Raw genomic sequence first — 24,637 nt, forward strand, 5'->3', positions numbered from 1 at the left:
CACAGCACTCGAGCTGACAATGAAAATCAGTGACGTCTGTTTCACTTTTAGATTCTGAGTGCTGTAAAGTCTTATTTGGAGACACTAAAGGGGAAGGTTTAGAATATTAACAACCCCTCCAGGCATTTATATTGGTGTTATGTTTTACAGACGCGTGGCTCTTACACAATCCATATTTCAAGCTAAATATGAATTCGCAGCATTCCTGGAAATGACTTGCATATCTTTTAATGAAAGTGTTGGTTAACGTTAGATTGCAAGTTTTACAATAGGAATTTTTGTTCCTTTTTTGGATTAGACTGGCTTTATACAGAGAAGGTGAAAAACGATATGGATACCATTAATAATTGTGATTTTTAAGTTTAGGGTATAGTCTGTATAAACGGCCACTATACTTTTGATTGCCCTCTGTCTGAGTGAAATCCACCTTTTTTACAGTGTTGCCAACTCTCAGGATTTCATGATGTCTCACAGTATTTGTAGTTTGTCCTAAAGCCCCAGCTCTTGGAAACATATGGTCATGATTTAAAATGATAATTAAAAAAAGTAAGTTTCTAGCTGTGATGGGCAGTGTTCACTGGCAGTGGCACGTAGGTTTCTATGTGTCCTGCCCTCAATGTCTCTCCCTAGCCACTGTCACTGCCCTTGGCGGTCTCCCTTTTGATATGTGTGGACTTGACCCTTGGGTCAGGTCGCCAAGTAATCTTATCCCCCTCTGGGGTAACAGAGTCCCAGGGAAGATATTGGGTCCTGTGCCGCCACAGTTGGGGGGGGACTTTCAGTCGGTCTGTTGACCCCTGCAGATGCCAGTCTCGACCACAGATTTTTCAAAGCCTTTGTCCTCCCCTGGCTTCCCCAAGGGGGAGTCTGTAAGTGAGGGGTTTTGTGCTCTTCGTAACAAGGGTGGTTGGTAGGGTAGCCCAGGCCAGGGTCCTCTAAGATGCAATGATGTTGAGCACCCAGGAGTGATTTATGGCTGCTTCCTTTGGCCACTTCCTACCACCCACCACCCTGCCACATTCTTACAGGGCATGACACAAAGTAGTAAAGAAGAAGAGAGTAACCAAACCTTCTACCCCTCTGGGCTTAGCAGGCAGGCAGAATCTCCCCAGGAAAGGTTTCTGAAGCTCTCAGGATTGGTTGCTCTCCCCGCCCCGTCAGAATGTTTCTGAGCTGTCTGGCTCCCTATTAAGCACCTCTTCCAGCTGGAGCATGCTCCGTACGTGGGGATGGGCGGGGTCACCTAGGCCCAGAGATGCTCCTTAACCCCTTCAGTGCCAGTGTGGGGTTTAGACATCCCATCACACTAGCCCTCATGGTTGTGGAGAAAAATCTTGAAAATGTTAACACAAAGTCTTAAAACCAAGGCAAAAGAAAAACCCAGCATTTATTATTATTATTATTATTTTTAAATCTGATTATTTTTAAGCAAACCTCATGATTAATTAGGGCTTGACTCATGGTTTTTGAATGCTTGAGGTTGTCAGTACTGCATCCCTGCGCAAAGGGGCCCAGCACAAAGCCTACACAGAATTTAAGCCTGATTTTGAAGATCTAAATAGGAATGAAGTGCTGCATAGACTTTATGCTGGGTCTCTTCAAAGGGATGAGTTTTACCCTTTATAATCACCTTAAGGCTTCAGGTGCAGTGCCGAGAGAGAGATGGCTTTTAGCTATTTGAGTACAAGATGATAAAATGAACTATTTAAAAAAAAATATAACAGAGAAGTTTAAGAAATGCTCATCTAATCCAAAGACTTCCCCAATGCTTTTGATTCCTGTGGGCCAGATGCTCTGCTGCACTCATTCTCAGTATTCTTTTTTGCAGAAGAATTCAGTAACTTGTGACAATTTATCCACAGTAGCGAAAGTTTCACAACAGGGTAGCACAGTAACTCCACAGTTAAATTTGCTGTAGTTATTTTCTTGTGACCCCAAAAGCTTCCAGGTAACATGAGAAAATGAATAAAATCTGAATGGGCAAATATATATATTTTTTCTCCTCCTTACTCATTTTTATTCTCTTTAAATTTCACTACATACATTTCTATTAAAAATACCACTATCTTCCCTCTTTTATGTTTTCCTTTTTATCTTCATTTCTTTCCACTCTAGTACACCCAAAGATTTGAAAGTGAACTGGTGTGGAAGATAAATCTGGAGCAAGTATAATGCAGTTTGTGCTTGCGACTTGGAAGATGCATTTGCTGCCTCAAATGAAGACTTTAGGCCCTTCAGTTGTCTTTTTAAATTTGCTTCACTTTTTCACGAATTGAACGTCATTACGATGAGCCCAACATTAATATGTGCAGCATATCCAGAGAGGTTGAATGACTGACCAAACTTTTAAAACTCTTAAAACATTTTAAAAAATACATTTCCTCACACACAGAAGGCAATTTTCTCCAAATACTATTAAAATACACCTCTACCCCGATATAACGCTGTCCTCGGGAGCCAAAAAATCTTACTGTGTTATAGGTGAAACTGTGTTATATCTAACTTGCTTTGATCCGCCAGAGTGCGCAGCCCCGCTCCCCCGGAGCACTGCTTTATCATGTTCTATCTGAATTCGTGTTATATTGGGTCGCGTTATAAAATAAAATAAAAAAAATAATAAAATTAATGGAGATATCCCATCTCCTAGAGCTGGAAGGGACCTTGAAAGGTCATCGAGTCCAGCCCCCTGCCTTCACTAGCAGGACCAAGTACTGATTTTGCCCCAGATCCCCAAGTGGCCCCCTCAAGGATTGAACTCACAACCCTGGGTTTAGCAGGCCAATGCTCAAACCACTGAGCTATCCCTCCCCCCCTATATCGGAGTAGAGGTGTATATTTGCACATAGGAGGGGCAACTAGAAATCTGTATCTCAAAATAAATCTTAACTGCATTTTAAGTTCTATTGTAATACCCTTATTTACATTAACTCTTACACCACAAGATCCCGTTGAAGTCAATAGAGTTACTTGTAGTGTAAGATAGTATTCATTGTGGGTATCACAATCTAGCCCTTAGAAGTTATCATCACATAATAGACTAATGTATTTTATTTTCTGTTTGTTTGTGTTCGATTATGGCTTGGATCCTGCATCCTTCACTCACGAGTAGCCCTCGTGAATGGGATTGATCATATGCGTAACGGTTGCAGGAACAGTTCCTATAATACCATTCACACTCCTTTGCTTCTAGCCCCACCACAACTTTTTTCTTTTCCCCCATTTTTATTTTTAATTATAAAGATACTTGTAACAGAAGGTGATTTTCAGCAACTCTGCCTTGCAAGGATAGGGGCTTACAGAATCTCTTTCTGAAAAGATGAAGTCCTGTTGCAGAACTTTTGTTCATTTGAGCATTCCCTACTGCAGTTTCACCTCTTGTACTGCAATTAACCCCTCTTGAAACCCTCTTTGACTATACCATGTAATTTTTAACCATACATGTGGAAAGTACAGAATATTGTTATGTTTATAATGACATTATTTTTCATTGACAACTATTTTTTTTCATGTCTGACTTCTTCCCGTGCCCATCAAGACAGTTGTTGAGTTGAATATCATAGAATCTAGAGATGGAAAGGACCTATCAGGTCATCTAGCCCATCTCCTAAATAATCAGGACTCTTCCTGACTGTATGTTTTCTAGTGGTTTTCGTAATCTAGTTTTAAAGGAACCTACGAATGATGCTTCTACCAATTCAAGTACAAAATTATTCCACAGGCTCCCAGACCTCATTATTGGGAAGATTTCCCTGTATGCAGTCTACATTTTTCTTTTCATCACATTTCTCCTGTATCCACCCCCACAATCTTCTGCTATAATAAATATTTCCCCTCCATCTTTGGTGTTTACAACCTCAAATAACTGTAGATTTTTATATCCCCTCTCTCTTAGCAGCTGAGTCAGTCTTCTATAGATTCAACTCTTTCAATATTTACTCTTTGTTTAAAACATCCTGCAACTGACATGGCAAATAATCTCTCAGATGCACACCAAAAGTAGTCCCAGAAATCAAGATGGCATTTGCATAGAATGCATTTGTAGGACATATAGTCCTATACTCTTGTGGACATTGAGTATGAACTTTATGTGGTTATGTTTTTAGTAAGTTTATGTTAATGGATTTAAATAAGTAGCTTTGAAGCAGCTTGACTTTGAGCCTGGATAGAGTGAAATAACCTCTCACCCAGTGTCCCAGATGTTGTGACACTTCTGAAAATTCTTATTTATGGGACCGTGTCCATCTGGGGAAGTGTAAGCATGAGGTGCGTGAATGGGTAAGGAACTACTTTTGTAAGTTAAAGGACAATGGGCCATAAGTGATGACCAGGAAGATAACAGACCCCAGTGGACAAGAGGCCATTGAAGAGTTTCAGCTGTTTACCTAAACTCAAGGGGTTGAGATCATCTTGACAGAGTAATCTTCTCCTGTTATTCACTCAATGTAACTTATTTGGGGAAAACAGACTCATGGAGGCGTCTAAGAAAATGTATCCTGAAAAGAGAACCTCAAAAGCGGTCCAAGAGTCAGAATGACATTGCCTAATTGAAACTGGACATTGCAGTTGAGGTGGGAGACCTGTGGTTCCCTGATCTGATCAGAAGAGCACAGCGGCGGTCCTGGGATCACACCAGCCATACAAGATGAGGTAACTGAGGAGGAAGTGTGCTCCTCTCCAAGGCCCTACAACAATAACTCAAGGGCTGATACTGCAACTTCCCCTGCTAAAGAAAGCAGAAACAAAGACATCTCAAACCAGCCAGCTGACCCGAGAGCAACACCTGCTAGCATGACAGTACCTGAGCCAGAAGACATTGTCTGGTTGCCCAAACTGCAGTTCCTGACTGACTCTGAAGCTCAGCAAGACAAGCAAGCTAAAGAATAGATACTTTTTCTTTTTCTAAGTAACTTTATTATTTTTGTCTCTTTAACAGGACATTTCAACACCTGTGCAGGGATGTCTACTAAGAAAGAGCTAACCTACCCTTTTTTAAGCATGGATGTGTATATATGTGTTTGTGACCACTAATAGTAATAGCACATGCATATAAGCCCATAGTGTACGCTGCCATTGGGTATCAACTAACCTAGGTTTGTAGTAAATCTTACCATAGATTGCTAAGTCACCTGGGATACATAAAAATGTATACCTTAACCCATTCTTTCCACAAGCGAAAGGATAAGCTGCTAAGTAAAACTCGTAGAAGCAGGCAAATTAAATAAGGCATTTAGTCATTGGTGTTATGTTAACTTTGTGGTTTGATTACTGGTTGTGCTCATGTAATAACTTGACCAATTGTTGGTCTTAAATTATACTTTTTGTTGTTATCCGATTTTAAGTGGTAGTATTATCAATTCCTTGATTGACTAATTCAATGTTTATTGTAATATCAGTATTATCATATTGTTAATACTTGAGGGAAGTATGTTGGGGTTCCTATGAGACTTCTTCCACTCAGTTCCCTAAGAACTCAGTTTGACTTTAGTTTTATCACTTAGGTTCCTTTATTCTGCATACTGCAAAGCTACACTGAGTTGATTAGACTTAAGCATATGGGATGGGTATAGGACGTACCATTCATCCAAAGTTACACAGCAAAACTTTTTCTTAATTGTTTTTTACCAACACTAACAACATGTGCATTTTTAACTGTACATTGAATTGTATGCTTTTGGAGTTGGTTACTTTGCAGGAACCATTTTTGTAGAGCATGGTTTGTTCACACATTGTTTATCCACAATCTTCTTTTTACTTTGTTATAGGTTTTAGGCTTATATTGTTATTTTGTTTATTGTAAATGATTCAATGGGTGTTCCCCCTTATTGTAGGTAATACAGACAGCCTGGGACTGTCTCTTTGTTGTGTTTGTACAGCACCTAGCACAGGACTATGGTTCCCAGGTTATTAGGGCTCCAAAGTGCTCAGTAATACAAATAATTAATAGTTAATAATAGTCTCTTCATCTAACTCACCTCACACAGCTTCCAGCTGTTTTTTTCTCCAGCTGCTGGCAAAGCTGTCTTAAGGAAGGAAGGAAGAAGCTGTAGTGGTGTAGATCCATCAGAAGACATTAAGAAATACACCTCTACCCCGATATAACGCTGTCCTCGGGAGCCAAAAAATCTTACCGCGTTATAGGTGAAACCGTGTTATATCGAACTTGCTTTGATCTGCCAGAGCGTGCAGCCCCCCGGAGCGCTGCTTTACCACGTTATATTCGAATTTGTGTTATATCAGGTCGCATTATATCGGGGTAGAGGTGTATCAATTGTTAGCTATGTCATGGAAGAAGAATCTAGAATCACAGGATTCAGTTTGTGGTTGATGAAGTTGTAAATTTCTTGTAGATACTCATTACAGACAGACAGAGCTCCTTTAAAGCCAACATTTGTATTTCGAGTTCTTTCCAGAGCTTGGCCTTAAAGCTACTGACCATTAAAACCTAGTTGTACAAGCCTGCTCAGTAATTGATCATATTTGAATATGAGGTCATCCACAGCGGTGAAGCTAAGGAAGTCTTCTTTCACTGTCACTCACATTCCCTATACTCTGAGCAAAACACTGTTCTTATTGAACTTGCAGGCATAGCACTCAGGGCAACATGTTGACAGACTGCAAATGTACTATGAGCTCTGCTTTCTACAGAGTTTAGACCAGGGATAGTGAATTTTTTTTGTCAAGGTATAGTCAGGTTCAGACTCCAGAGAAAATAATATAAAAATAACAATAATGATGATAATAATGGGGTCCATTCAAAAGCATGTGGCGGTCGGGATTTGGCCCACGGTCCGCCTACTGACTACCCCTGTTTAGACAATAGCAGTAGTCTTATCATCATCAAAACATTCTGGACCATTTCTTTAGTTTAAGTTCATTTTTAAAGGCAAGTGTTTAATACAGTGTGTTTGCAGACAGTCCCTCTGGATTTTGATCATGCTAGTCCCTGCGCTGAAGCAAAGACATCTTCATCGTTGTGAAATGTTTGATCTATGGCTATTTCCACAGTGTCGAACATGTCGTAGAGATGATTCTTGCCTGTCAGCAAACTAGTATCTCCCTAATAGCTTAACTCAGCCTGTTAGATGTGGTTTCTTACACTCTCTGCATCCACAGAATTTTCATTTTGCCTCATCTGCACTTATAGAAACTGTTCATACAACACAAGCTCAGTGATATCTCATGAGATGTGAAATCCTCAACAGCTTTGGGGTGGGTTTTTTTTTGCAAGGGAGAGTTGAGTAATAAAATGCACTGGGTGACTGATGACAACTCTTACCTGGTGCATCGTTAGGGAACACAAGATAAAATGTTACAAGAAGAACTCTTTTGGCTGTACGAGGAATCGGACCATGGAGATCTTTTGCACTGGAAGTAACTTTCTGAGACCAATAACTTGAATGCTGCGGATACGAGGTTTCTAGGCATCCTGCACAACTGATTGTCTCAGAAAGCACTAACATTTTAGTGTGCGTTTCCAACATCATATCAGTCATGTTGCTCACATGCAACTTAAACTTAGCTCTATGGGGATTGGCGTTGGATGTCTGTGCACACCCAAGTATTAGAGTGCTGCTTATATTGTAATCACTACCAATAGAATTACTTTTCCAGAACAAAAAGTGTTTTCTAAAATACTTTAGGTATGTGTTTCATACTCTGTTCTACGCAGCAAAGTACAGTATTTATCTGACAAGCTCATCTGTAGAGTGTCCTTCATAATAATTATGCATTATGTGCTCATTCTAAAAAGAGAGCTAATACATTAACATGGGGGCAAAAATTAAACCCTACTGTCCTCACGCCGCTTTAAAATGCTGTGTTTTGCACAGTCTCATAAATCAACTTAATCAACTTAATGTTTAACCAAAAAACAAAAACAAAACAACAACTACCCAACTTCTGTTCTTCTTGTTCATCTGGTTATGATTTCCAAATGCCTATTTATAGGTTTTTTTTCAACCTACTAAATGAAAACAACAGATTTTGTTAGTCTTTGTAAATAAGCCTGCTTAATTTCCCACCTTTACAGAAGTGTTTTAATAAATCTAGAACATTCTTCCCATTATAGTTACACATTTTAGATTTTTACATTAGTTTTCAAACAGATTCTTCTACTAATGCTTTAAATGTGTTTGATAGTGCAGGGCTCAGTTGTGAGCAAAGGGTGGTGGGGGTCCAAGAAGTCACTTTACTTTCCCTCATATGTAATTCAAATGGTCAGATCCTGAACAAAGGGCTACTGCTGGGCCACTACCCGCCTCCAAATTTCAGTTCCCGTTCAGCGGGGCAGCTTATAGGTGCCCTGTTCCCTACTAAGGCTAGATTACAAGGTGGCAAACGATCCCATAGTTATTAATATTTTGTATTGCAGTAGCTCTAGAGGACCATCCTGAAATCAAGGCCCCATAGTCTCAGGCGATGTACAAACACATAACAAGAGTAAGTCCCTGCACCAAAGAGCTTCCAGTCTATATAGGCAAGAGGAACAAAGGGTGGGAGAAAGGAAATATCATCATCCCCGTTTTACAGTTGAGGAATTGAGGACCAGAGCAATTAAGTAGCTTGCTCAAGGTTACAAAGAGATCTATGCCCAAGCTGAAAATAGAACCCAGATCTCCTGAGTCCCAGCCCAGTGCCTGAATCATAAGACCGTCCTTCTTCTCAAGAACTAAACATGAATCTACCAAATATGGTTTTCTATAGCATGATTTTAAAATCTGACTTCCATCTTAAACTTATAGCACATTTTTGTCAATACTGAACCGTGGAAATTTGTATTTTCCTTTTAGATGTTTAGTTTGTATGTTGTATTGCTAAATAGAGACATGTAATGGTGTATGTGTTTCTTTATAGGTTGATACACAGTTTACAAGTGAAGTCAATGAAAAAGTTAATAGGTAAGCAGGTATGCTCCTTATCAGTTTAAAAAGAAGCAGGGAGTAATTCTAGCCTTTTATTGTCTATATCTGTGTGTGCGGGCAAATCCTTGTACCTTATGTGCACAGTTGTCTGCATGTCTAACAAACTAGTTCTGGTAGTTTGTGTATAAGGCTCACATATAAAATATTGCACGTTTGACTTTTCCAACAGTTAAGTAGAACTCTGTATGTTGTTTTGTGTTAACTCGTATCTGATTTAGAAGTAGATTTCTTCCCTTTATAATTCATGTGGATAGTCTCATTCCACTCTTCCCCCTTGTTTCTGCAAGATCTTACATGCTGTCGGTGGGTGGACAAGATAACCGGTGTTAGCTCTTTTCTGTCTCTAGTTTAAGTGTTTTCTGATTGAAGCGTATACATTTTAGAAAACAGAGATTTCTTCTGCAGTACATAAGAATCGCCTGGCTGGAACAGAACAAGAGAGCAGTTTCCTCACTCTGGTAGCCAATGCCAGATGGACAGTTAAGAATCAGCATAGTGTATGTTCTCTGTAATATTCTGTTGCAAGAGAAAATTTCTTCCTGATCCTTATTGAGTGGATAACTCAAAGGGTCTCTTCTGGGCTTTTCGCTGATGTTATTTTAAGTTACAGCGTTACTTCTCCACGGTCATGCAGTTTATATAGTCATTTACAGCTGCGCAAACTGAGTGTAAAATGCTACAACATTAGAATGGTGGCATTTGGCAGTATGGTCTGGCAGAGAGGGGGCTGGACTGGGATCCAAAAAAAATGAGGGTTCGAGTCGTAGCTCTGTTATTGACCTGCTGCATGAGCTTCTGCACGTCACTTCCCTTGCCGCCCCCTCCTCCCCCATTCCCCTTCTGTCCTGTAAGCTGTTAAGGCCCCAGTTTCAGCTGAGGTCTCTAGGCACTACTGTGATACAAATAACAGCTAAACAGAATATTCAGTACAGGTGGAGAGCACTGCACAAATGCTAGTAATAATAATACATTGTGCATACGGAATCTTTTATCGAAGGATCTAGTAATATTAATTATGACTATTATACTTCTCTTGTTGTTCCCAGGGGCAAGTCATTGGGGATGTCGGCAGTGCAATCAAACGTGTGATTGCAGTTTGGATAGGTCTACCCCTGCTAGCTTTAATCTAGTTAGCACAGCTAAAATTAGCAAGGAAGATGCAGCAGCATGGGCTTCAGTGCGGTCGGTACAAGCCCACCCAGTCCCCCTGCATATGTACTCGTGACGCTAACCTATGTGGTGCCAATTTGCTGTAAGTGGTACTCAGGCTAATTAGATTAAAGCTAGTGTGGTTATGCCTACATGAGCTGCAATCATCTCCAATTGCACAGCAGACGTACTGATACTTAGTGCAATCAGAACCATGATTCCTGACAGCCAGGGTTGTTTTAACCTCTAGGCTATACCCAGCTACCCTAAATTCATGGAAAAAGTCCATAGTGCATGCAGTAGGAATTGTCCTAATTATGCACACTTTACTTCTAGGACACCCGGGGTACATTTGTTACAGGAGATACCTCAAGATGATCTTCACGCTGCTGTGAAAAGATGCTTTGCAGTGGTGAACAGCTCTATTTCAGAGGGGATGTCTGCTGCAATCCTGGAGGTAATTACATCCAAGTGTTGAATGTGTGCAGCGTGTGAATCTGAAATTGCTTTGTATCTCTTGAAATTTATGTCAACATTCCTATCCAGATTTCAAAGCCAAAGCCAGTGAAGGCAAAACCAAAATGTTTTCTTCACAAGAATAAATTTTTTAAAAAATTAAAAATGTATTTAAGTATTACACTTTATTGTTTAAAGACAGGCTGTAATTTCATCAGGCTTGTTAAATTAATATTACAGAAACTTAGGATGATCTGGATTTCTTGTGGCTGTCACATATTCCTGGTTTAATATCCATCTCCTTATAAAATTACTAGAAAATGCTATATTATTACATCATGTTACAGAAGTGAGTCTGAGGCTGGATTACTGAAGTGATTAATAAATTAATGACAAGCTTATTTGATTAATTTACCATATTGGTGGCAAAAAAAATAAAAATCTCAGGTTTATTTCATACCAGTCCAAGTGGGGTCCTGCTTCCTCTCACGTCTCCTACGAAAAATCATAATTTACTCAGGCTGTGTCTATACTTATGGCAGCATGTAGAAGACAAGGCACGACGTGCGTAGCTACGTGCCACTGCAAAAGGCAAGCTGCATCCATACTTGTCACTGCTTTGCTGCCGGAGCCTTTCACTGCAGCGGAAAAGGCTCTGGCAGTGGGAAAGCAGCAAGACAGTACACCGTTAAAAATAGCAGTGTAGACATGGGAGATGCTGCTTGGGCATGTAGAGAGCTGTGTATGGTATATACCCTGGGGCTTCAGGTATGTAGGGCACTCTGCTCTACTCCTCTATACCACGCCTCACCATCTGCAATGCTATTTATACCCATGCTAGCTGGGAGTGCAGAGTCTATAGTCTGCATGCTGCCATTTTGGGGAGAAGCCATCTTTTTGTTCTGTGTTTGTATAGTGCTTAGCACAATGGGGTCCTGGTCCATGACTGGAATCCTTAGGTGCTACCACATTATTTTTACTACTAGTGATAATAATAATAGTGACACTCCTATTGCTGTTCCTAACGAATGATGGCACAGTTTTCACTTCTAATATGTTTTTCATCTGTACGTATCAAAGTTCTTCATCAATATTAACTAATTATGCTTCATAAGACCTCTGCAAAGTAGATGAATGTTAGATAGGGAGTATGTCACTCATCACTGAACTGCAGCCACCTCTAGGGTGGAAGGCAGACACTGTTTGACCGCACACAGCAACCTTATGTTCTTATTGCACGATCTATTAAGACCAGAAGCAGTACTGCATTTGGGCGAGGGCTAAAGAAGGCTATGACACTTCCAAAGTTTTCATTGCTGCATTTTTTTTTTTTAATGTTCACCAATTGTTGAGAATTGCTGGAGCATACCAACAGCATCTAATCTCTAATTCAAGATCTAAGAAGAATCAAGGAATACCAACCACATCCAACTGAAATTAGATAGGGAAGTTAAGTAGGTAGAATATTATCATCTGAATTTGCCAGGGTGTCAGAGTTAACATGTAAAGTGCTTTGAGATCTTTAATTTCTGAAGTGGTTCGGAACTCGGTTTTAGATCTCCTCCAGAAAACAGCAGCACAGTAACCCCGAGCATCATGCCAGGGCAGTGCTTCAGTACTGACTCAAAGGAATGAGTGCGACCTGTCAAGTCACCACCACCACCACCACCACCTCCTGCAGCACTTGCACGTTCCCTTAAAGGTCTCTCATCCAAGAAATGACCAACACTCAACCTGATTTACCTGGTGAGGGAGGTGGAAACAGAACCAACGCGGGGATATAAGATCTCCATGGGTCTCCCACAGAACAAGGTGATTCTGCTAGGGGTAGGAATAGCTTTTCCATGGGGGTGGGGACCGACAGGATCATTTGTAATAATCTCCACAAGGATTTTCTGACTAAGATTCCCAGTCCCCTCCCTCAGGTTTTAATGTGGGAGGGAACAATCTGGCCTAGCAGGTTAGTATTTTGACAGATGTTTGTTGAGTGAAAAATGTAAGTCAGTGTGAATTTACTCAAAAGAAACTATTGACCTCAATTCAGGGATTATTGATTTCAGCTTTGCTTTGTTGAAGCCACGGTTCTGACAAGGTTTAGTTCTGATGCCTGAAAGACTAAATCAGTTATCAGCAGGATTCTGATGAAGGTTTGGGTGTGAGAAATAGAATATCACTACTCTGTATGCAGCTTTTCATAATTGCACTACGAAAGAGTCAAGCAACACTTCAAGGGGTAAGCTGCCTTAGTCTAAATTTCTATTACTTAGCTTCAGTGAGTAAGTTTCAAGGTGTAGGGCTGCCACAAAACCCCTGTTCTCCTTGAAAACCAACATATAAATAGAACAGTAAATGGCTTCCCATTTATTACCCTGTCAGTACACTAAACCACACAAAGCTACAGCCAAAGGAACACTCCTTGCACCAGTGCATGTTGCCTTTACCACACATCTCACTCAGTCACTCACAATGTTCATTTCTTTCTTTCTGGGTGTCTGCCTCCCATTGAAAAATTGTATTTGGGATACATAATCCCCCAGATGCTTTCATCTACATTTCTCCGTGTTGAATTTAATTTTATTTCCTACTCATACAGTAGATCCTTTGGTATTATTTTTCTACCCTCATTTGGTGTGGGTAGCTACTAGACATGGCCCAGTTTAGTGATGTTTGTAGTTTAATCCACTTAAAGCTATTTTCAGAGACTTGCTACACTGAAAATGGAGGGCTAGTCGTCTATTTTTGTAGTTGCTAAATACACTCAAATAACCTGTGAAGTAATTGAAGTGAAAAATGAAACTCCCCTTCTCTAGGTGCAAGAATTGACCCGTAGTAGTTTGCGTGTCATTTTGCTTGTACATGATGCTATTTAAAGAGGTTATCATTCCACCCGTTTTCCATCATTGTATTGATGGGGTAATTACAAAACTTGTAGTCAATTTTGGCTTTTGTTCATGCATAATCATGCATTAAAAAATGCATCTACTTCCAAATCTTCCAAACTGAGCTTGTTCCGACTCTGGGTTGTTTTATGTTGGCCTCTTCTTCTTATGTATGTTGATGCAGAATATGTTTATTTTGCTTCCTATTCTGGAGATAAAATAAGGCAGCATCTGTTACTATTTCTGCCTCCACCGAATTTCTTTATATATATTTTACCAAAGTTTTCTTTGTGTTGTTAAGAAAATGCTACCTGATAATTTACAGTTGGGATAAATAGGATCTAATAGTGGAGGCTTGAAAGTGGCTCTGGCTATTGAGTCCAATTCACTTGACTGTGAATACTGTATAACATGTTCTCATAACAAGACGTGTTGTCTAATGGCCTGAGAATGTCACTGGTGTCAGGAACTCCTGAGTAATAATCCCTGCTCTGACAATGGCTCCCTCTTGGGCTTTGGACAAGTGAGTTACCGCCTGAGAAGTGCTGAGAACTCATAATTCACATTTGTTTTTGATCTCCAGCTCTCCCCAGAGAAGGCGCTCAGCATTTCTGAAAGTCAGGCCATTAACCTCTCTTTACACAGTGCTGCTATTAAAGTCAGCCCCAGTTACCATTCGGGAGTAATGGAAAGAACACAAATTATTTACCTTTACCTATCTCTGTGAGTGATATCTGTTGGTAAATGTTGACTTATTATGGTAGCTCTCTACTTATTCAAACCGTATGAGGGGCTATGTTAGAATGAACAACTGTAAAGAGTTATGGAAATGTCACAGCTAAGTATTATTCAAAAATCAATAGTTCCTTCAGGGCTTGTACTTTCTCAGAGAGCAGGGGACATGAAGCCACAAGGACACTCCATTTCCTTCCACCACTCACAAACTGATTTAGTTGGGGTTGGTCCTGCTTTGAGCAGGGGGTTGGACTAGATGACCTCCTGAGGTTTCTTCCAACCTAATCTTCTATGATTCTATGAAACCAGCACTGGGTCAACTGCTGAATGGAGACAGATGGCTTTTATCCTGCCTTAGTGCAGGGGACAGGACTAGAAGACCTCTCGAGGTCCTTCCAGTCCAGTCCCGTGATTGTATGATTCTGTGGGCACATCCATTTTTGAAGTGCGCTAACATAACCTGAGCTGACCATGGAGGCCATGTGACAGTGATACAAAGAGCTAGTCCCCTTCAAAAGTCTGAGCATGCTGGCACATGTTCACATCAAATAAGTTACCGAGCTAGAGTCCCAAACTGTACAGGAAAGATGATCAAAGGACCATGCACTGGATTGGGATTCAAGAGATCTGGGTCCAATTTCTGGCTCAGTCACAGATTTCAAGTGTGACCTTATGAAAGTCACTTAATCTCATTCTTCATCTATAAAATGGGAATAATAGCTCACATAGGAGTTGGGAGAATAAAATCCACTAATGATTATGATGTGCCCAGATATTACAATAATGAAGGCCATATAAATACCTGCATGGGTGGTAACTTTTATTTGTTAGCTCACTTTAAAGACAGTAGGAAGCTCAGTCCAGTTTAGAATTGATGACAGTCTTCCATTGACCTCAATGAGAGCAGAATCAGGCCCTTAGTTTTCCATGAAGAAACTGCAGGAGGCTAGCACTTTTTAGTGATATTGACCCTTGAACCACTTAGTGCCTGTTATAAATTTAGAATGATTTTGGTTGTGTATTAATTCCCTTTGGACAATTACACAATAGGATTTGATGGTTCAATGGAACCACTTCCCTTAAAAACATCTCTCTTGAAAGAAGTCTCAGGTTAATTAGGCAAACCGGCTACCTAACATGGCTAATAGGAAGAGCCATCTGTCAAGGTCTTGTTTTATTAACAAGACAAATCAAACTAAAAATGTTTCGATCAGAGATGGAACAAACGTGCTGGGGTTTAGAAACCAAATTCCTGTCTACTGGGAAATTTAAAATTTAGCGAGGTCATGTATCCTGCGAATGCTTATGCACATGCTTAACTTTATTCATGAGTCATCAGTTGTCCCTACAAACTATAAAATGATGTCTGGTTCAAATCTAGCTCTGGTTTGAAGTGACCAGAAATCATACAAATCTTATTGTTTGATCTAGTCATCTAAGAACTGTTTTTAGCATCCAGATTACACACAAAAAAGTCACAATTGCCACCTTTTCTTCTGAACAGTCACTGAAGAAGGGACAAGCAATGTGTGGGCTTAGAAAATAGTCTTTGACCTCTTACAGATCAGAAATAAAACACTGTCGGGAGGGTGCAGGGAATTGATTACTATCGCTGTCCATATAGTGACTCACTGTGTAATGGTTGAACAAAAGATTTTGACTGTAACAATCTTTCACCACAGCACCTTTCCTCCACTCTAAAATTTACGTAAACTGTTGTAAAAATCATGAGATCTTGCTGGAATTAAAAAACCCCAAAGCAACAAACCAGCTAAAGAAAACAACATGGAAATGGAGGAATCAATGGGTGTCCACCCTCTAATACACAATACACTGTATTGTGGTGCAAAATCCAATCTTAGCCATCATGTGAAGCCCAGACCTGGTGGTTTGAAACAACTCACAGAAAGCCAAGGAAGAAAAAATTAAGCTGCAGGACAGGAGATAAAAAGTGAGGGGATACCAAAATGACACAAACAGAAAGGGCTATAAGGCAGAAAATGAAGGACACTCCGAAAAAGACCATACAATGAATAAAAACTGCAATTCCCTCCTCCAAACTTAGCACTGCTAGTTAGAAATGCTTACTGTGTACCATGCCTAAAAAAGTAACTTTACACCCTGTATCCTTCTCAAATTACTCTTAAACATATTTGCAGTCAGGGTAAGGTAACAAAACAGAGGGCCACCAGAATAAACTCTTACGTTCACTTGTTATTGGCAGGTCCCAGGTCAGTAAATTATATATATATTTTCAGCAATACAAATTATTCTTTTTACTGCTTAAAAATAGAGTAAGCATCTAAATTAAATTCAAGGCTACTTGATGCAGTAATTATTTGCAGCACCATCCATTTGTGTAAGACTGGCTGGTGCGAAGCCAACTCCTGTCTTATCCAGTTGGCCATCTGTTCTGTCTTTCAGTGGTTGTAATTCATCAATACCTATGTGATTCCCAGGCCTCAGAGTTTTTCAGATGTTACGTTTATCGTCCTCAATCTCCAGCTAGCAAGAACAGCAAGCTCTTTCTCCACTGGGTTCAGAAATGAAATAAAAACTAAAGTCCAAATCCTCAAAAATGTGTAGTTGCCTATATCCCTTTGATTTCAATAGGAGTTAGATGCCTAAATACCTTTGAGGATCTGGGCCTTTGTGCTGCAGTCTGTGTGGCGTTCAGAGAAAAAAAATGAATAAATGTGCTATGACAAAGTGCATAATAATGTGGGAACACACTCGCCCAGACCGAGGTGCAGCAATATTGTAATAAATGTACCAGGCTGCAACACTAAACTCAACCTAAGGCAGAATTACTATGGAGCACTAGTAAATTGAGTTGTTCATCATTATTCGTGTATCAAGTGGCGTGTGATGTCCTTTTGTTCAGTATGTCTAATTTACTTGAGTGGCTAGCAGACAGTTGCAACAGCCCATTCTGGAGCACCGAGAGGAATTCTGAAAAAAAAAAGGATAATTTCTCTGAATAAGGCTCTTTTTCACTTGGATGGGGCATCCAGGATAGCCTTGTTAATATGAAAAATTCTACACGAAGTAGCCAGTTTTGAAGTACCACAGCATTTTTTTTAAAGTGAAGGAGAAATATAAAATTCAGAGAGCCAAGTACTGTGTTGTGCATATCTCCCCCCTGAAATCCATGGGGCGCAAGTCAGTGTAGAACTGGACCCTAAGAGTTATATATATTTTTAAAATATGTCCATTGTCAGCTAGTCATATTGCTCTTGTGGTGGTGGTTTCATAGATTTGAGAGATGACTTTTCCAGTTCAGACATGGAACCCACCCATTCATTCTAGAGCCCACCATATTTCACTGTGAGCCTGTCTGTTGAAGTTGATAGTGCTTTTGATACTTGTTCTGTTCTAACCAGGTGGGAAAGCAATGTTCCCTAAGGCCTTGTAATCCTCCGGGGGATAGGAAGCTTTTCCGGAATTGCCATCATGCTAGCTTTCCCTCCCCCGTCTTCCAAAATGTTAATTGCTGAGGTGGTTGTCTGAAAGAAGCAGCAACCTGTAGTCCTTTACTTCTGAATCCTGGCCTTGAGGGCCACAGCATAAAAAAACAGAGGCATTAGACAATCTAGGTCTGTACCAGTGTCTTGAGCCCATCTCTAGTGGTTACCTTGTTCACATATCTGGAGACAGTTGTCATATCCCCCACCATAAATACATATGTGCTTAGGACAAGATTTACAAAGGTATTTAGGCACCTAATGCTGTAGACTTTCAAAAGCACTTAAGTGGGCTAGGTGCCTGACTCCCATTGACTTTCACTTTTGAAAATCACCCTAGACACTTGTTTACATCTCTAGGTGCCTAAATCCCTACATAAATCTGGTCCTTACTCATTTATCCAAGCTAGTTAGACCATTTAATTTCTTCTCATCAATCTGTTGCTCTGAATTACCTCCAGTTGGCTCACTATTTTCTGGTATAAAGGCTAGAACGGGTCTGTCATTACGGATTATTATTATTATTATTTTTTGAGCTATCTGCTGAAAAGCATGTTAGCATCGAGAGGAGGACGGGATTTGTATGTCTAGGGCAAATTTCTCTACAGTGGTACAGTGTAAACTATGTTTACCTTGGATATTTTAAACTGTGAATGCATGTTGCTAGGCTACTGAATTCCTTTACCCTTAACTCGCACTTGGCTTTGTACGCTAGTGATTGGGGTATCAAGTCTTGTCCAGATTCAAAAACAAAAGAAGTGGTGTTCTTCCTCATTTCTTCCCCTCCTTAGCTTTTTTTTCCCCATGCTACTCATGCTGAAGGAAAATTGCTCCCCATCAGAGACTGTAATGACAGTAATTAGAAATGTGTTCTCTCCAAAGTGACAGTGAATCAGTATGAAATGGATTGAACATTTTGGAGAGTGAATTTCTTTCTGTTTGACACTGTGATAATTGTACAAGACGAACCGTTACACATTCAGGGTTTGCGAATTTCAAGATTTCCAAATCCAGGAATGGTAATTAAAATTTCACATTGGGGCTTGACAAATGCAGGAGTAGGCGGTGGGCAGGGACTTTCCTGGGGTGACTGGGGCTTACACACTGGTTTCTGTGCTTTTGTTCCAAAGTTTCTAGCCCTTCTCTTTATAATGGAGACGATTTACTGGAAGTGAACTGGTGCAGTGCTGTATCTATGCTCCTGAATCTACAGACAGCCTGAAATATGAGAACCATCTTGAGGCTTCATGCGCCCCCATGTATGCGTATATAGAAGGGAGTCTGCAGCCACATAAGGGGAGGGCATTTTTGCTTCTGCAACATGCTACCTGACTTCTCAAAAGCCTGCCCTTGGGGACTCTGTGGGTGTTGAGAGAATGGGCCAGATTCTTCCGCACAAAAACTCCTGGATTGCAGTAACTATTTTAGCGGCCAAAAGAGTTATTTTGAGAAATTCTGCAGTTCCTCCCTCATACACAGGCCTGCTTAGTGAGATCTCTATTACTGCATTAATGGAAAAAATGGCTCTGTCTAATAGAAACGCTTAGAACAAATCTGAGGATGTCTTGTCACACATGAAACTATTGCATACTTTTGCAGTTTAGTACATATTAGCCCCCCGATAGTCATAGGTTATGGTCTCACTTATTTATCCATGCAGTCACTTTAATAATTGATGCCCTGCATGATCTCTACAGGTTCAGGATTTGGTTTGTGTTTCGTTTCTTTCCAGGTTCTGCAAACAATGAACAGTGAATTTATTTTATTTATAGGCTACTTATATCGTGTGCATGGAAGTTTATTTTTTTCATTACGAGTTTATATTTTATATAAAAACAATAAAAATAAAGTTAGAAAGAACTGGAGGAATCTGATAAAATTACTGTTAGAGGCTGTATTAGCTTGTGCCAGCTGCCCTCCTCCAGGCTTGGAACCCTCTTTTGGGTTTTACTTTTTTTTACTTGGGGGTGGGAAGGAGCAGTTTTTGCGGCAGGTTTCTTACTATGACTATTATTATTTCTCACCACAATCTCCTCTTAAAATGAACCCTGACCAACAAAATCTTGTTTTCTCTCCACATTCTTTAGGCAATGGATTTAGATGTTCCAGTGCTGGCGAGGAATATTCCTGGGAATGCAGCAATAATACAACACAAAGATACAGGACTATTATTTACAGATCCCCAGGTAACAAGAACAACAAAAATCAAATCAAAACCAGAGCATAATAAAGCAACCCTTTCCAAAAATTATTTTTCTTTTCCATGAACTGCTTGTGTCTCGGTGCTCTGCTCATGATGACTTTCAGCGGTTATACTCTCATTCTCTTAAAAAACCTACAAGCCTACCCCGCTTTTAATGAAGTGCTCTTGCTATCTCATGCTCTCTTTGAGGTTCACTGAATGCTGGGGGCAGAGGGACGGGGTCAGCCTTACTGAATGCTTCTTTCTAGCTTTAAGAATCTGCCAGTTGCTTGAATGCAGTTCAGTTGAGCTCTTAGCTGCTTTAATTTAGTTTTGGGGGTTTCTTAGGCAAACCCTAGAGTAGATATTGTGCAGATGTCATATTTCCCTTCAAGCACTCGCTGAAACGTGAACATATATTGTAGAAACAGTAGATCACAAAATCAAAACGGGCTGTGAGCCCAAAGTGTAGGATAATATGGTCATTGCTGGGATTACAGATAACGTTAATATAAAGAATTAGTAGGTCATGAATAACAGTAGGGCAGAAAATAGTTAACAGTTACATAGTAAATAAAGACTATGTTTTGCACTTGGTGGGTGAGAGAGAGAACTCTGTATATATTTAAGTCCTAGAGACTCTTTGATTTGGGTGGGGTTTTATCCAGTGTGGTTTGCCATTCTGCCATTGTCTTTGTGCATAAGGGACTCTGCCACAAATTCTTTCCAGTCTTGAGTAAATCACTTAATTTTTCTGCCTCACTTTCCCCATCATTAAAACAGAGAAGGTAATACCATAGGAAGATGGCAAAAGTTAATTAGTGCTTTGATAATTAAAACGGCTAGACTCAAACTTAATTATATCTAAAGACGTTTTCAAATTTTATTATGAAGGCTCTGTGAATTCAAAAACCAAATAGGCTGCTTATTCACCATGCAGTCATTAGTTTTGATAATGAAGAGGGAAAACTCAATGATTAGAAATAGACTCCAATATTTTTAATTCATAATCTAAGACAGACCCAGCTAATGTTTTGATTAGAAGGACAAATTTGTTCTGCAGGACATTTGTTTAATGTGGTATCCCTAAATAGTCACCCAGGGTCCACTACAAGTCCCACTGGAGTTGGACTGGGCCGATATTCTTTAAACTGCAAAATCTCTTCTCATCATGAGTGCGACAGAGAGGTTGTACTGTAGTTTCCATTTGTTTGGCATGTCAGTGTATTGGATTATTGCTCTATTACTATGTATTCCTAAGGCACCCAATGCCCTAGTACCCAAGGAATGAAATTCTATTAGTGGCTGTGATGAAAATCTATTAGCGTTTTAATATACAGTTTTCAAAGTGTCTATGTTCCTACTCTATGTGAAGAGCATTGTTTTTTCAGGTCAGACAATATCCTAGTTAAGGTAATTAGATGGTTTGGGGTTTTTGGAGGGGGGGTATAAATCAATCTGTTTATTACATAAACCATAGTTTACTAATACCAATCAACAGCTAAACATGGTAGTTTTTTATCCAACCCCAAATAAAATAAAACTTCCTCAAACAGACTATTTGCAAAGTGGAAATACATTACATTTACCAGCTCTGTTGTATGTGTGTGATTAATGCGTGCTATTAAGTATAGTCTCGGGAAGGTGGATTCTTTTTATTTTCATTAGTTTTTTAACTGAAAAAATTATTTCAAGTAACATTTGTCTCTCTGGAGAATTGACTCATTGTTCCCTATGGTTTTCACAACCAAATCTTTGTTAATTGCGGCAGTTTGTTTTCCTTTGGGTTTTTTTAATTACTCTCTGGGTGGCAGAGGCAGAACTGTCATAAACTGTTCTAAGCTAGACCTATTTATGTAATTAAACCCTGATTCTGCTACTATGTCCACATGGAGACCCATTGACTTCAGTGGGGTTGTACACAGGCCCGGGAGTCCATCTGCCTGGATGTAGTTGTAGGATTGGGGCCTAATATTGAAACTCATACTGGTGGCCTTCCTGATATTAATAAATAGCAGGAACACACACAATGCCTCCCACCAGCCTTCAGTTAGGCCCTGATCATGAAACAGGTTATGCACACACATGCATCTTTGCAGGAGCAGGGCCTGTGACCCAAAGTGTCCGAGGTCAAATTAACAAAGACGAATGGTACAACAACATAGATTCATAGGACTGGAAGGGACTTCGAGAGGTCATCTAGTTCAGTCCCTGCACCCATGGCAGGACTAAGTATTATCTAGACCACCCCTGACAGGTGTTTGTCTCACCTGCTCTTTAAAAATCCCCAATGATGGAGATTCCACAACCTCCTCCCTACGCAATTTATTCCAGTGCTTAACCACCCTGACAGGAAGTTTTTCCTAATGTCCAACCTAAACCTCCCTTGCTGCCATTTAAGCCCATTGCTTCTTGTCCTATCCTCAGAGGTCAAGAACAATTTTTCTCCCTTTTCCTGTAACAACCTTTTATGTACTTGAAAACTGTTAGCATGTCCCCTCTCAGTCTTCTCTTTTCCAGACTAAACAAACCCAATTTTTAAAATCCTCCCTCACGGGTCATGTTTTCTAGACTTCTAATCATTTTTGTTGCTCTTCTCTGGACTTTCTCTAATGTGTCCACATCTTTCCTGAAATGTGGCGCCCAGAACTGGACACAATACTCCAGTTGAGGCCTAATCAGGGTGGAGTAGAGTGGAAGAATTACTTCTCGTATCTTGCTTACACAACTCCTGCTAATACAGCCCAGAATTATGTTTGCTTTTTTTGCAACAGTGTTACACTGTTGACTCATAATTAGCTTGTGGTCCACTATGACCCCCAGATCGCTTTCTGCAGTACTCCTTCCTAGGGCAGTCATTTTCCATTTTATATGTATGCAAAAGATTGTATCTTCCTAAGTGGAGTACTTTGCATTTGTCCTTATTGAATTTCATCCTGTTTACTTCAGACCATTTCTCCATCCTTAAGCACTGACCCCTTCACCTAAAACTGTAAAGTTGTAACAAAGCACTTCACCTTAAACATGTGTTTAAACTGAATTCAGAGAGGCTGTTCTTAAGCTTAAATATTTTACTCGATCAGAAGTACAGAAAGACTGTAAATATGACGTCATTATTTCTAGAGTTCTGTACTTCTCAATTTCTCTATCCCATTTCAGTCTGGTCTTCTGCTGCTCTCCCCCAAAATACTGTCTCTAAGATCAGTAACCCCTTTTTTTCTGATATTCTTGTTTTACATCTCTGAGTGTCTTCTAAGTAAAGATGTTAACTTGCATTACCATATGAACTAGCATTTTCCTAGGAGGTATTTGCATTGGGATAATTAATGTTTGTGCAGGTGCCCTATCTTGGAAAGTGAAGTAATCTCTGTCCTTTCTCTGTACACTAGCAATTGTATCATATTTAATAATGCTCCTTCAAAACATCTTTGGTGTTAAATATTGTATAAAGTACCAAGGTCTACAAATGTGTCAGAATAAGGTTTGTTTGCATGGTAATAGTCTGATTTCACCAGGGGATTGCTGGATAACTTTCACCTGAAGTGTCTGACAGAATGCCAATCAGTTTCACTAAATCTTAAAGATAAAGTGACAATTACAGGATAATCCCATATTTCTTGACACCACCAATCTGTATCAAATACAGTTTTTCAAATCTCCATATATAATATATCATGAAATCAAGAGAGGGATAATAGATCAAAGAGTTCAGATAAATTAGAAGGTTTCTAATTTCAACCTGTTTGTATTGTTGGAAATGGCAGTGATACATTTTGTAGCACTTTGCATAGTCTCCTCTTAGAGGACCTGGTATGCAAGTAGAGGCAGGACAACTTACATGCTGGAAAGCAATGTTTTTTCACCCTCTTCTGATTACTTCATGTGCTCTTAAGTATTTGATAAAATATTTCCCACAGTAACCTCAGTTAGTTTGCTTCTAAATTAGCTGTCAGAACCAACTGTTTAGAGCTATTCCTTTGGAATTCTTTTAAGAACAAAGGTTTACATGTAGTTGCATCCCTGTTGGATTCTGATTCAGATCGTTCAGGAAGCAGAAGATGCCACTTGGTATTTGTTAAGTACATTATCTGAATTGTCCAGATTTTAGTCAGCCAAGAAAGATTTATTCCCAGTGCAGGTTAACTCCGACCCTTAGTCATGTTCCTACTAGTGTTTGAATTGTGAAGCAGTATCCTAGATCATTCTTTCCCTGTCCACAGTTTAGCTGATGGGTAGCCAGTATAATTGGGTCTAGTTTTGATTCTTATTTCTTTACAATTAATATTTTTTTCCTTTCCACAGTAAACATTATGGTGCAATCTGGGTGGCTTTATTGAAGCGCTTGGAGGTTCAGGATGCTTGTGAGGGTGTTTTCATTGTCGTTTCTCACGAGTGTCCTTCCCCCATACACAACTACTACACAGCCCTACTCCTTCATCAATCAGCTTTCAGATAAGCCTCTTGTTCATGCTTCTTTTCCTCTTCCTCAGGAGGTGCTCTCCTTTGCAATCCCCAGAATTGACTTTCCAGCCTGTTTGACGGATATACTGGATTTATTCTTTTATTGCTCCATTGCCTCGGAGATGCGGCAGACGTAGCAGATTTGTGTATTTAAACCTAGATCTACTCCGTTAAAAACATTTCAGTTTTATTTCCTTCCCCCCAAAATAGTAACTCTAAAAAGGAGCAAGCTAGATAACGTAGGGCCTGGGTTATTGTACCTGGTATGTGAAACAGTCTTGTGGTTATTTTACCTCTTCTTTTGTCGGGAAACTAAATGAAATGGGTTTGAGTTGATTTACGAAACAATAATAATTTTAAGCACAAACTTCCCTTTTTAGTGGAAAAAAG

General features: G+C 39.8%; 1 protein-coding gene across 1 annotated transcript in view; it reads left to right on the forward strand.

Moving 5' to 3' along the window:
* GLT1D1 (glycosyltransferase 1 domain containing 1) overlaps positions 1–24,637 on the forward strand; it is an 86,774-nt gene that overhangs the window by 54,664 nt on the left and 7,473 nt on the right. Inside the window, exons 9-11 of the mRNA XM_034791044.1 lie at positions 8,854–8,897; positions 10,407–10,527; positions 19,692–19,790. Coding sequence (XP_034646935.1) covers positions 8,854–8,897; positions 10,407–10,527; positions 19,692–19,790 — 264 coding nt within the window. The remainder of the gene's footprint in view (positions 1–8,853; positions 8,898–10,406; positions 10,528–19,691; positions 19,791–24,637) is intronic.

The sequence above is a fragment of the Trachemys scripta genome, chromosome 15 (genome assembly GCF_013100865.1).
Source record: "Trachemys scripta elegans isolate TJP31775 chromosome 15, CAS_Tse_1.0, whole genome shotgun sequence".
NCBI lineage: Eukaryota > Metazoa > Chordata > Testudines > Emydidae > Trachemys > Trachemys scripta.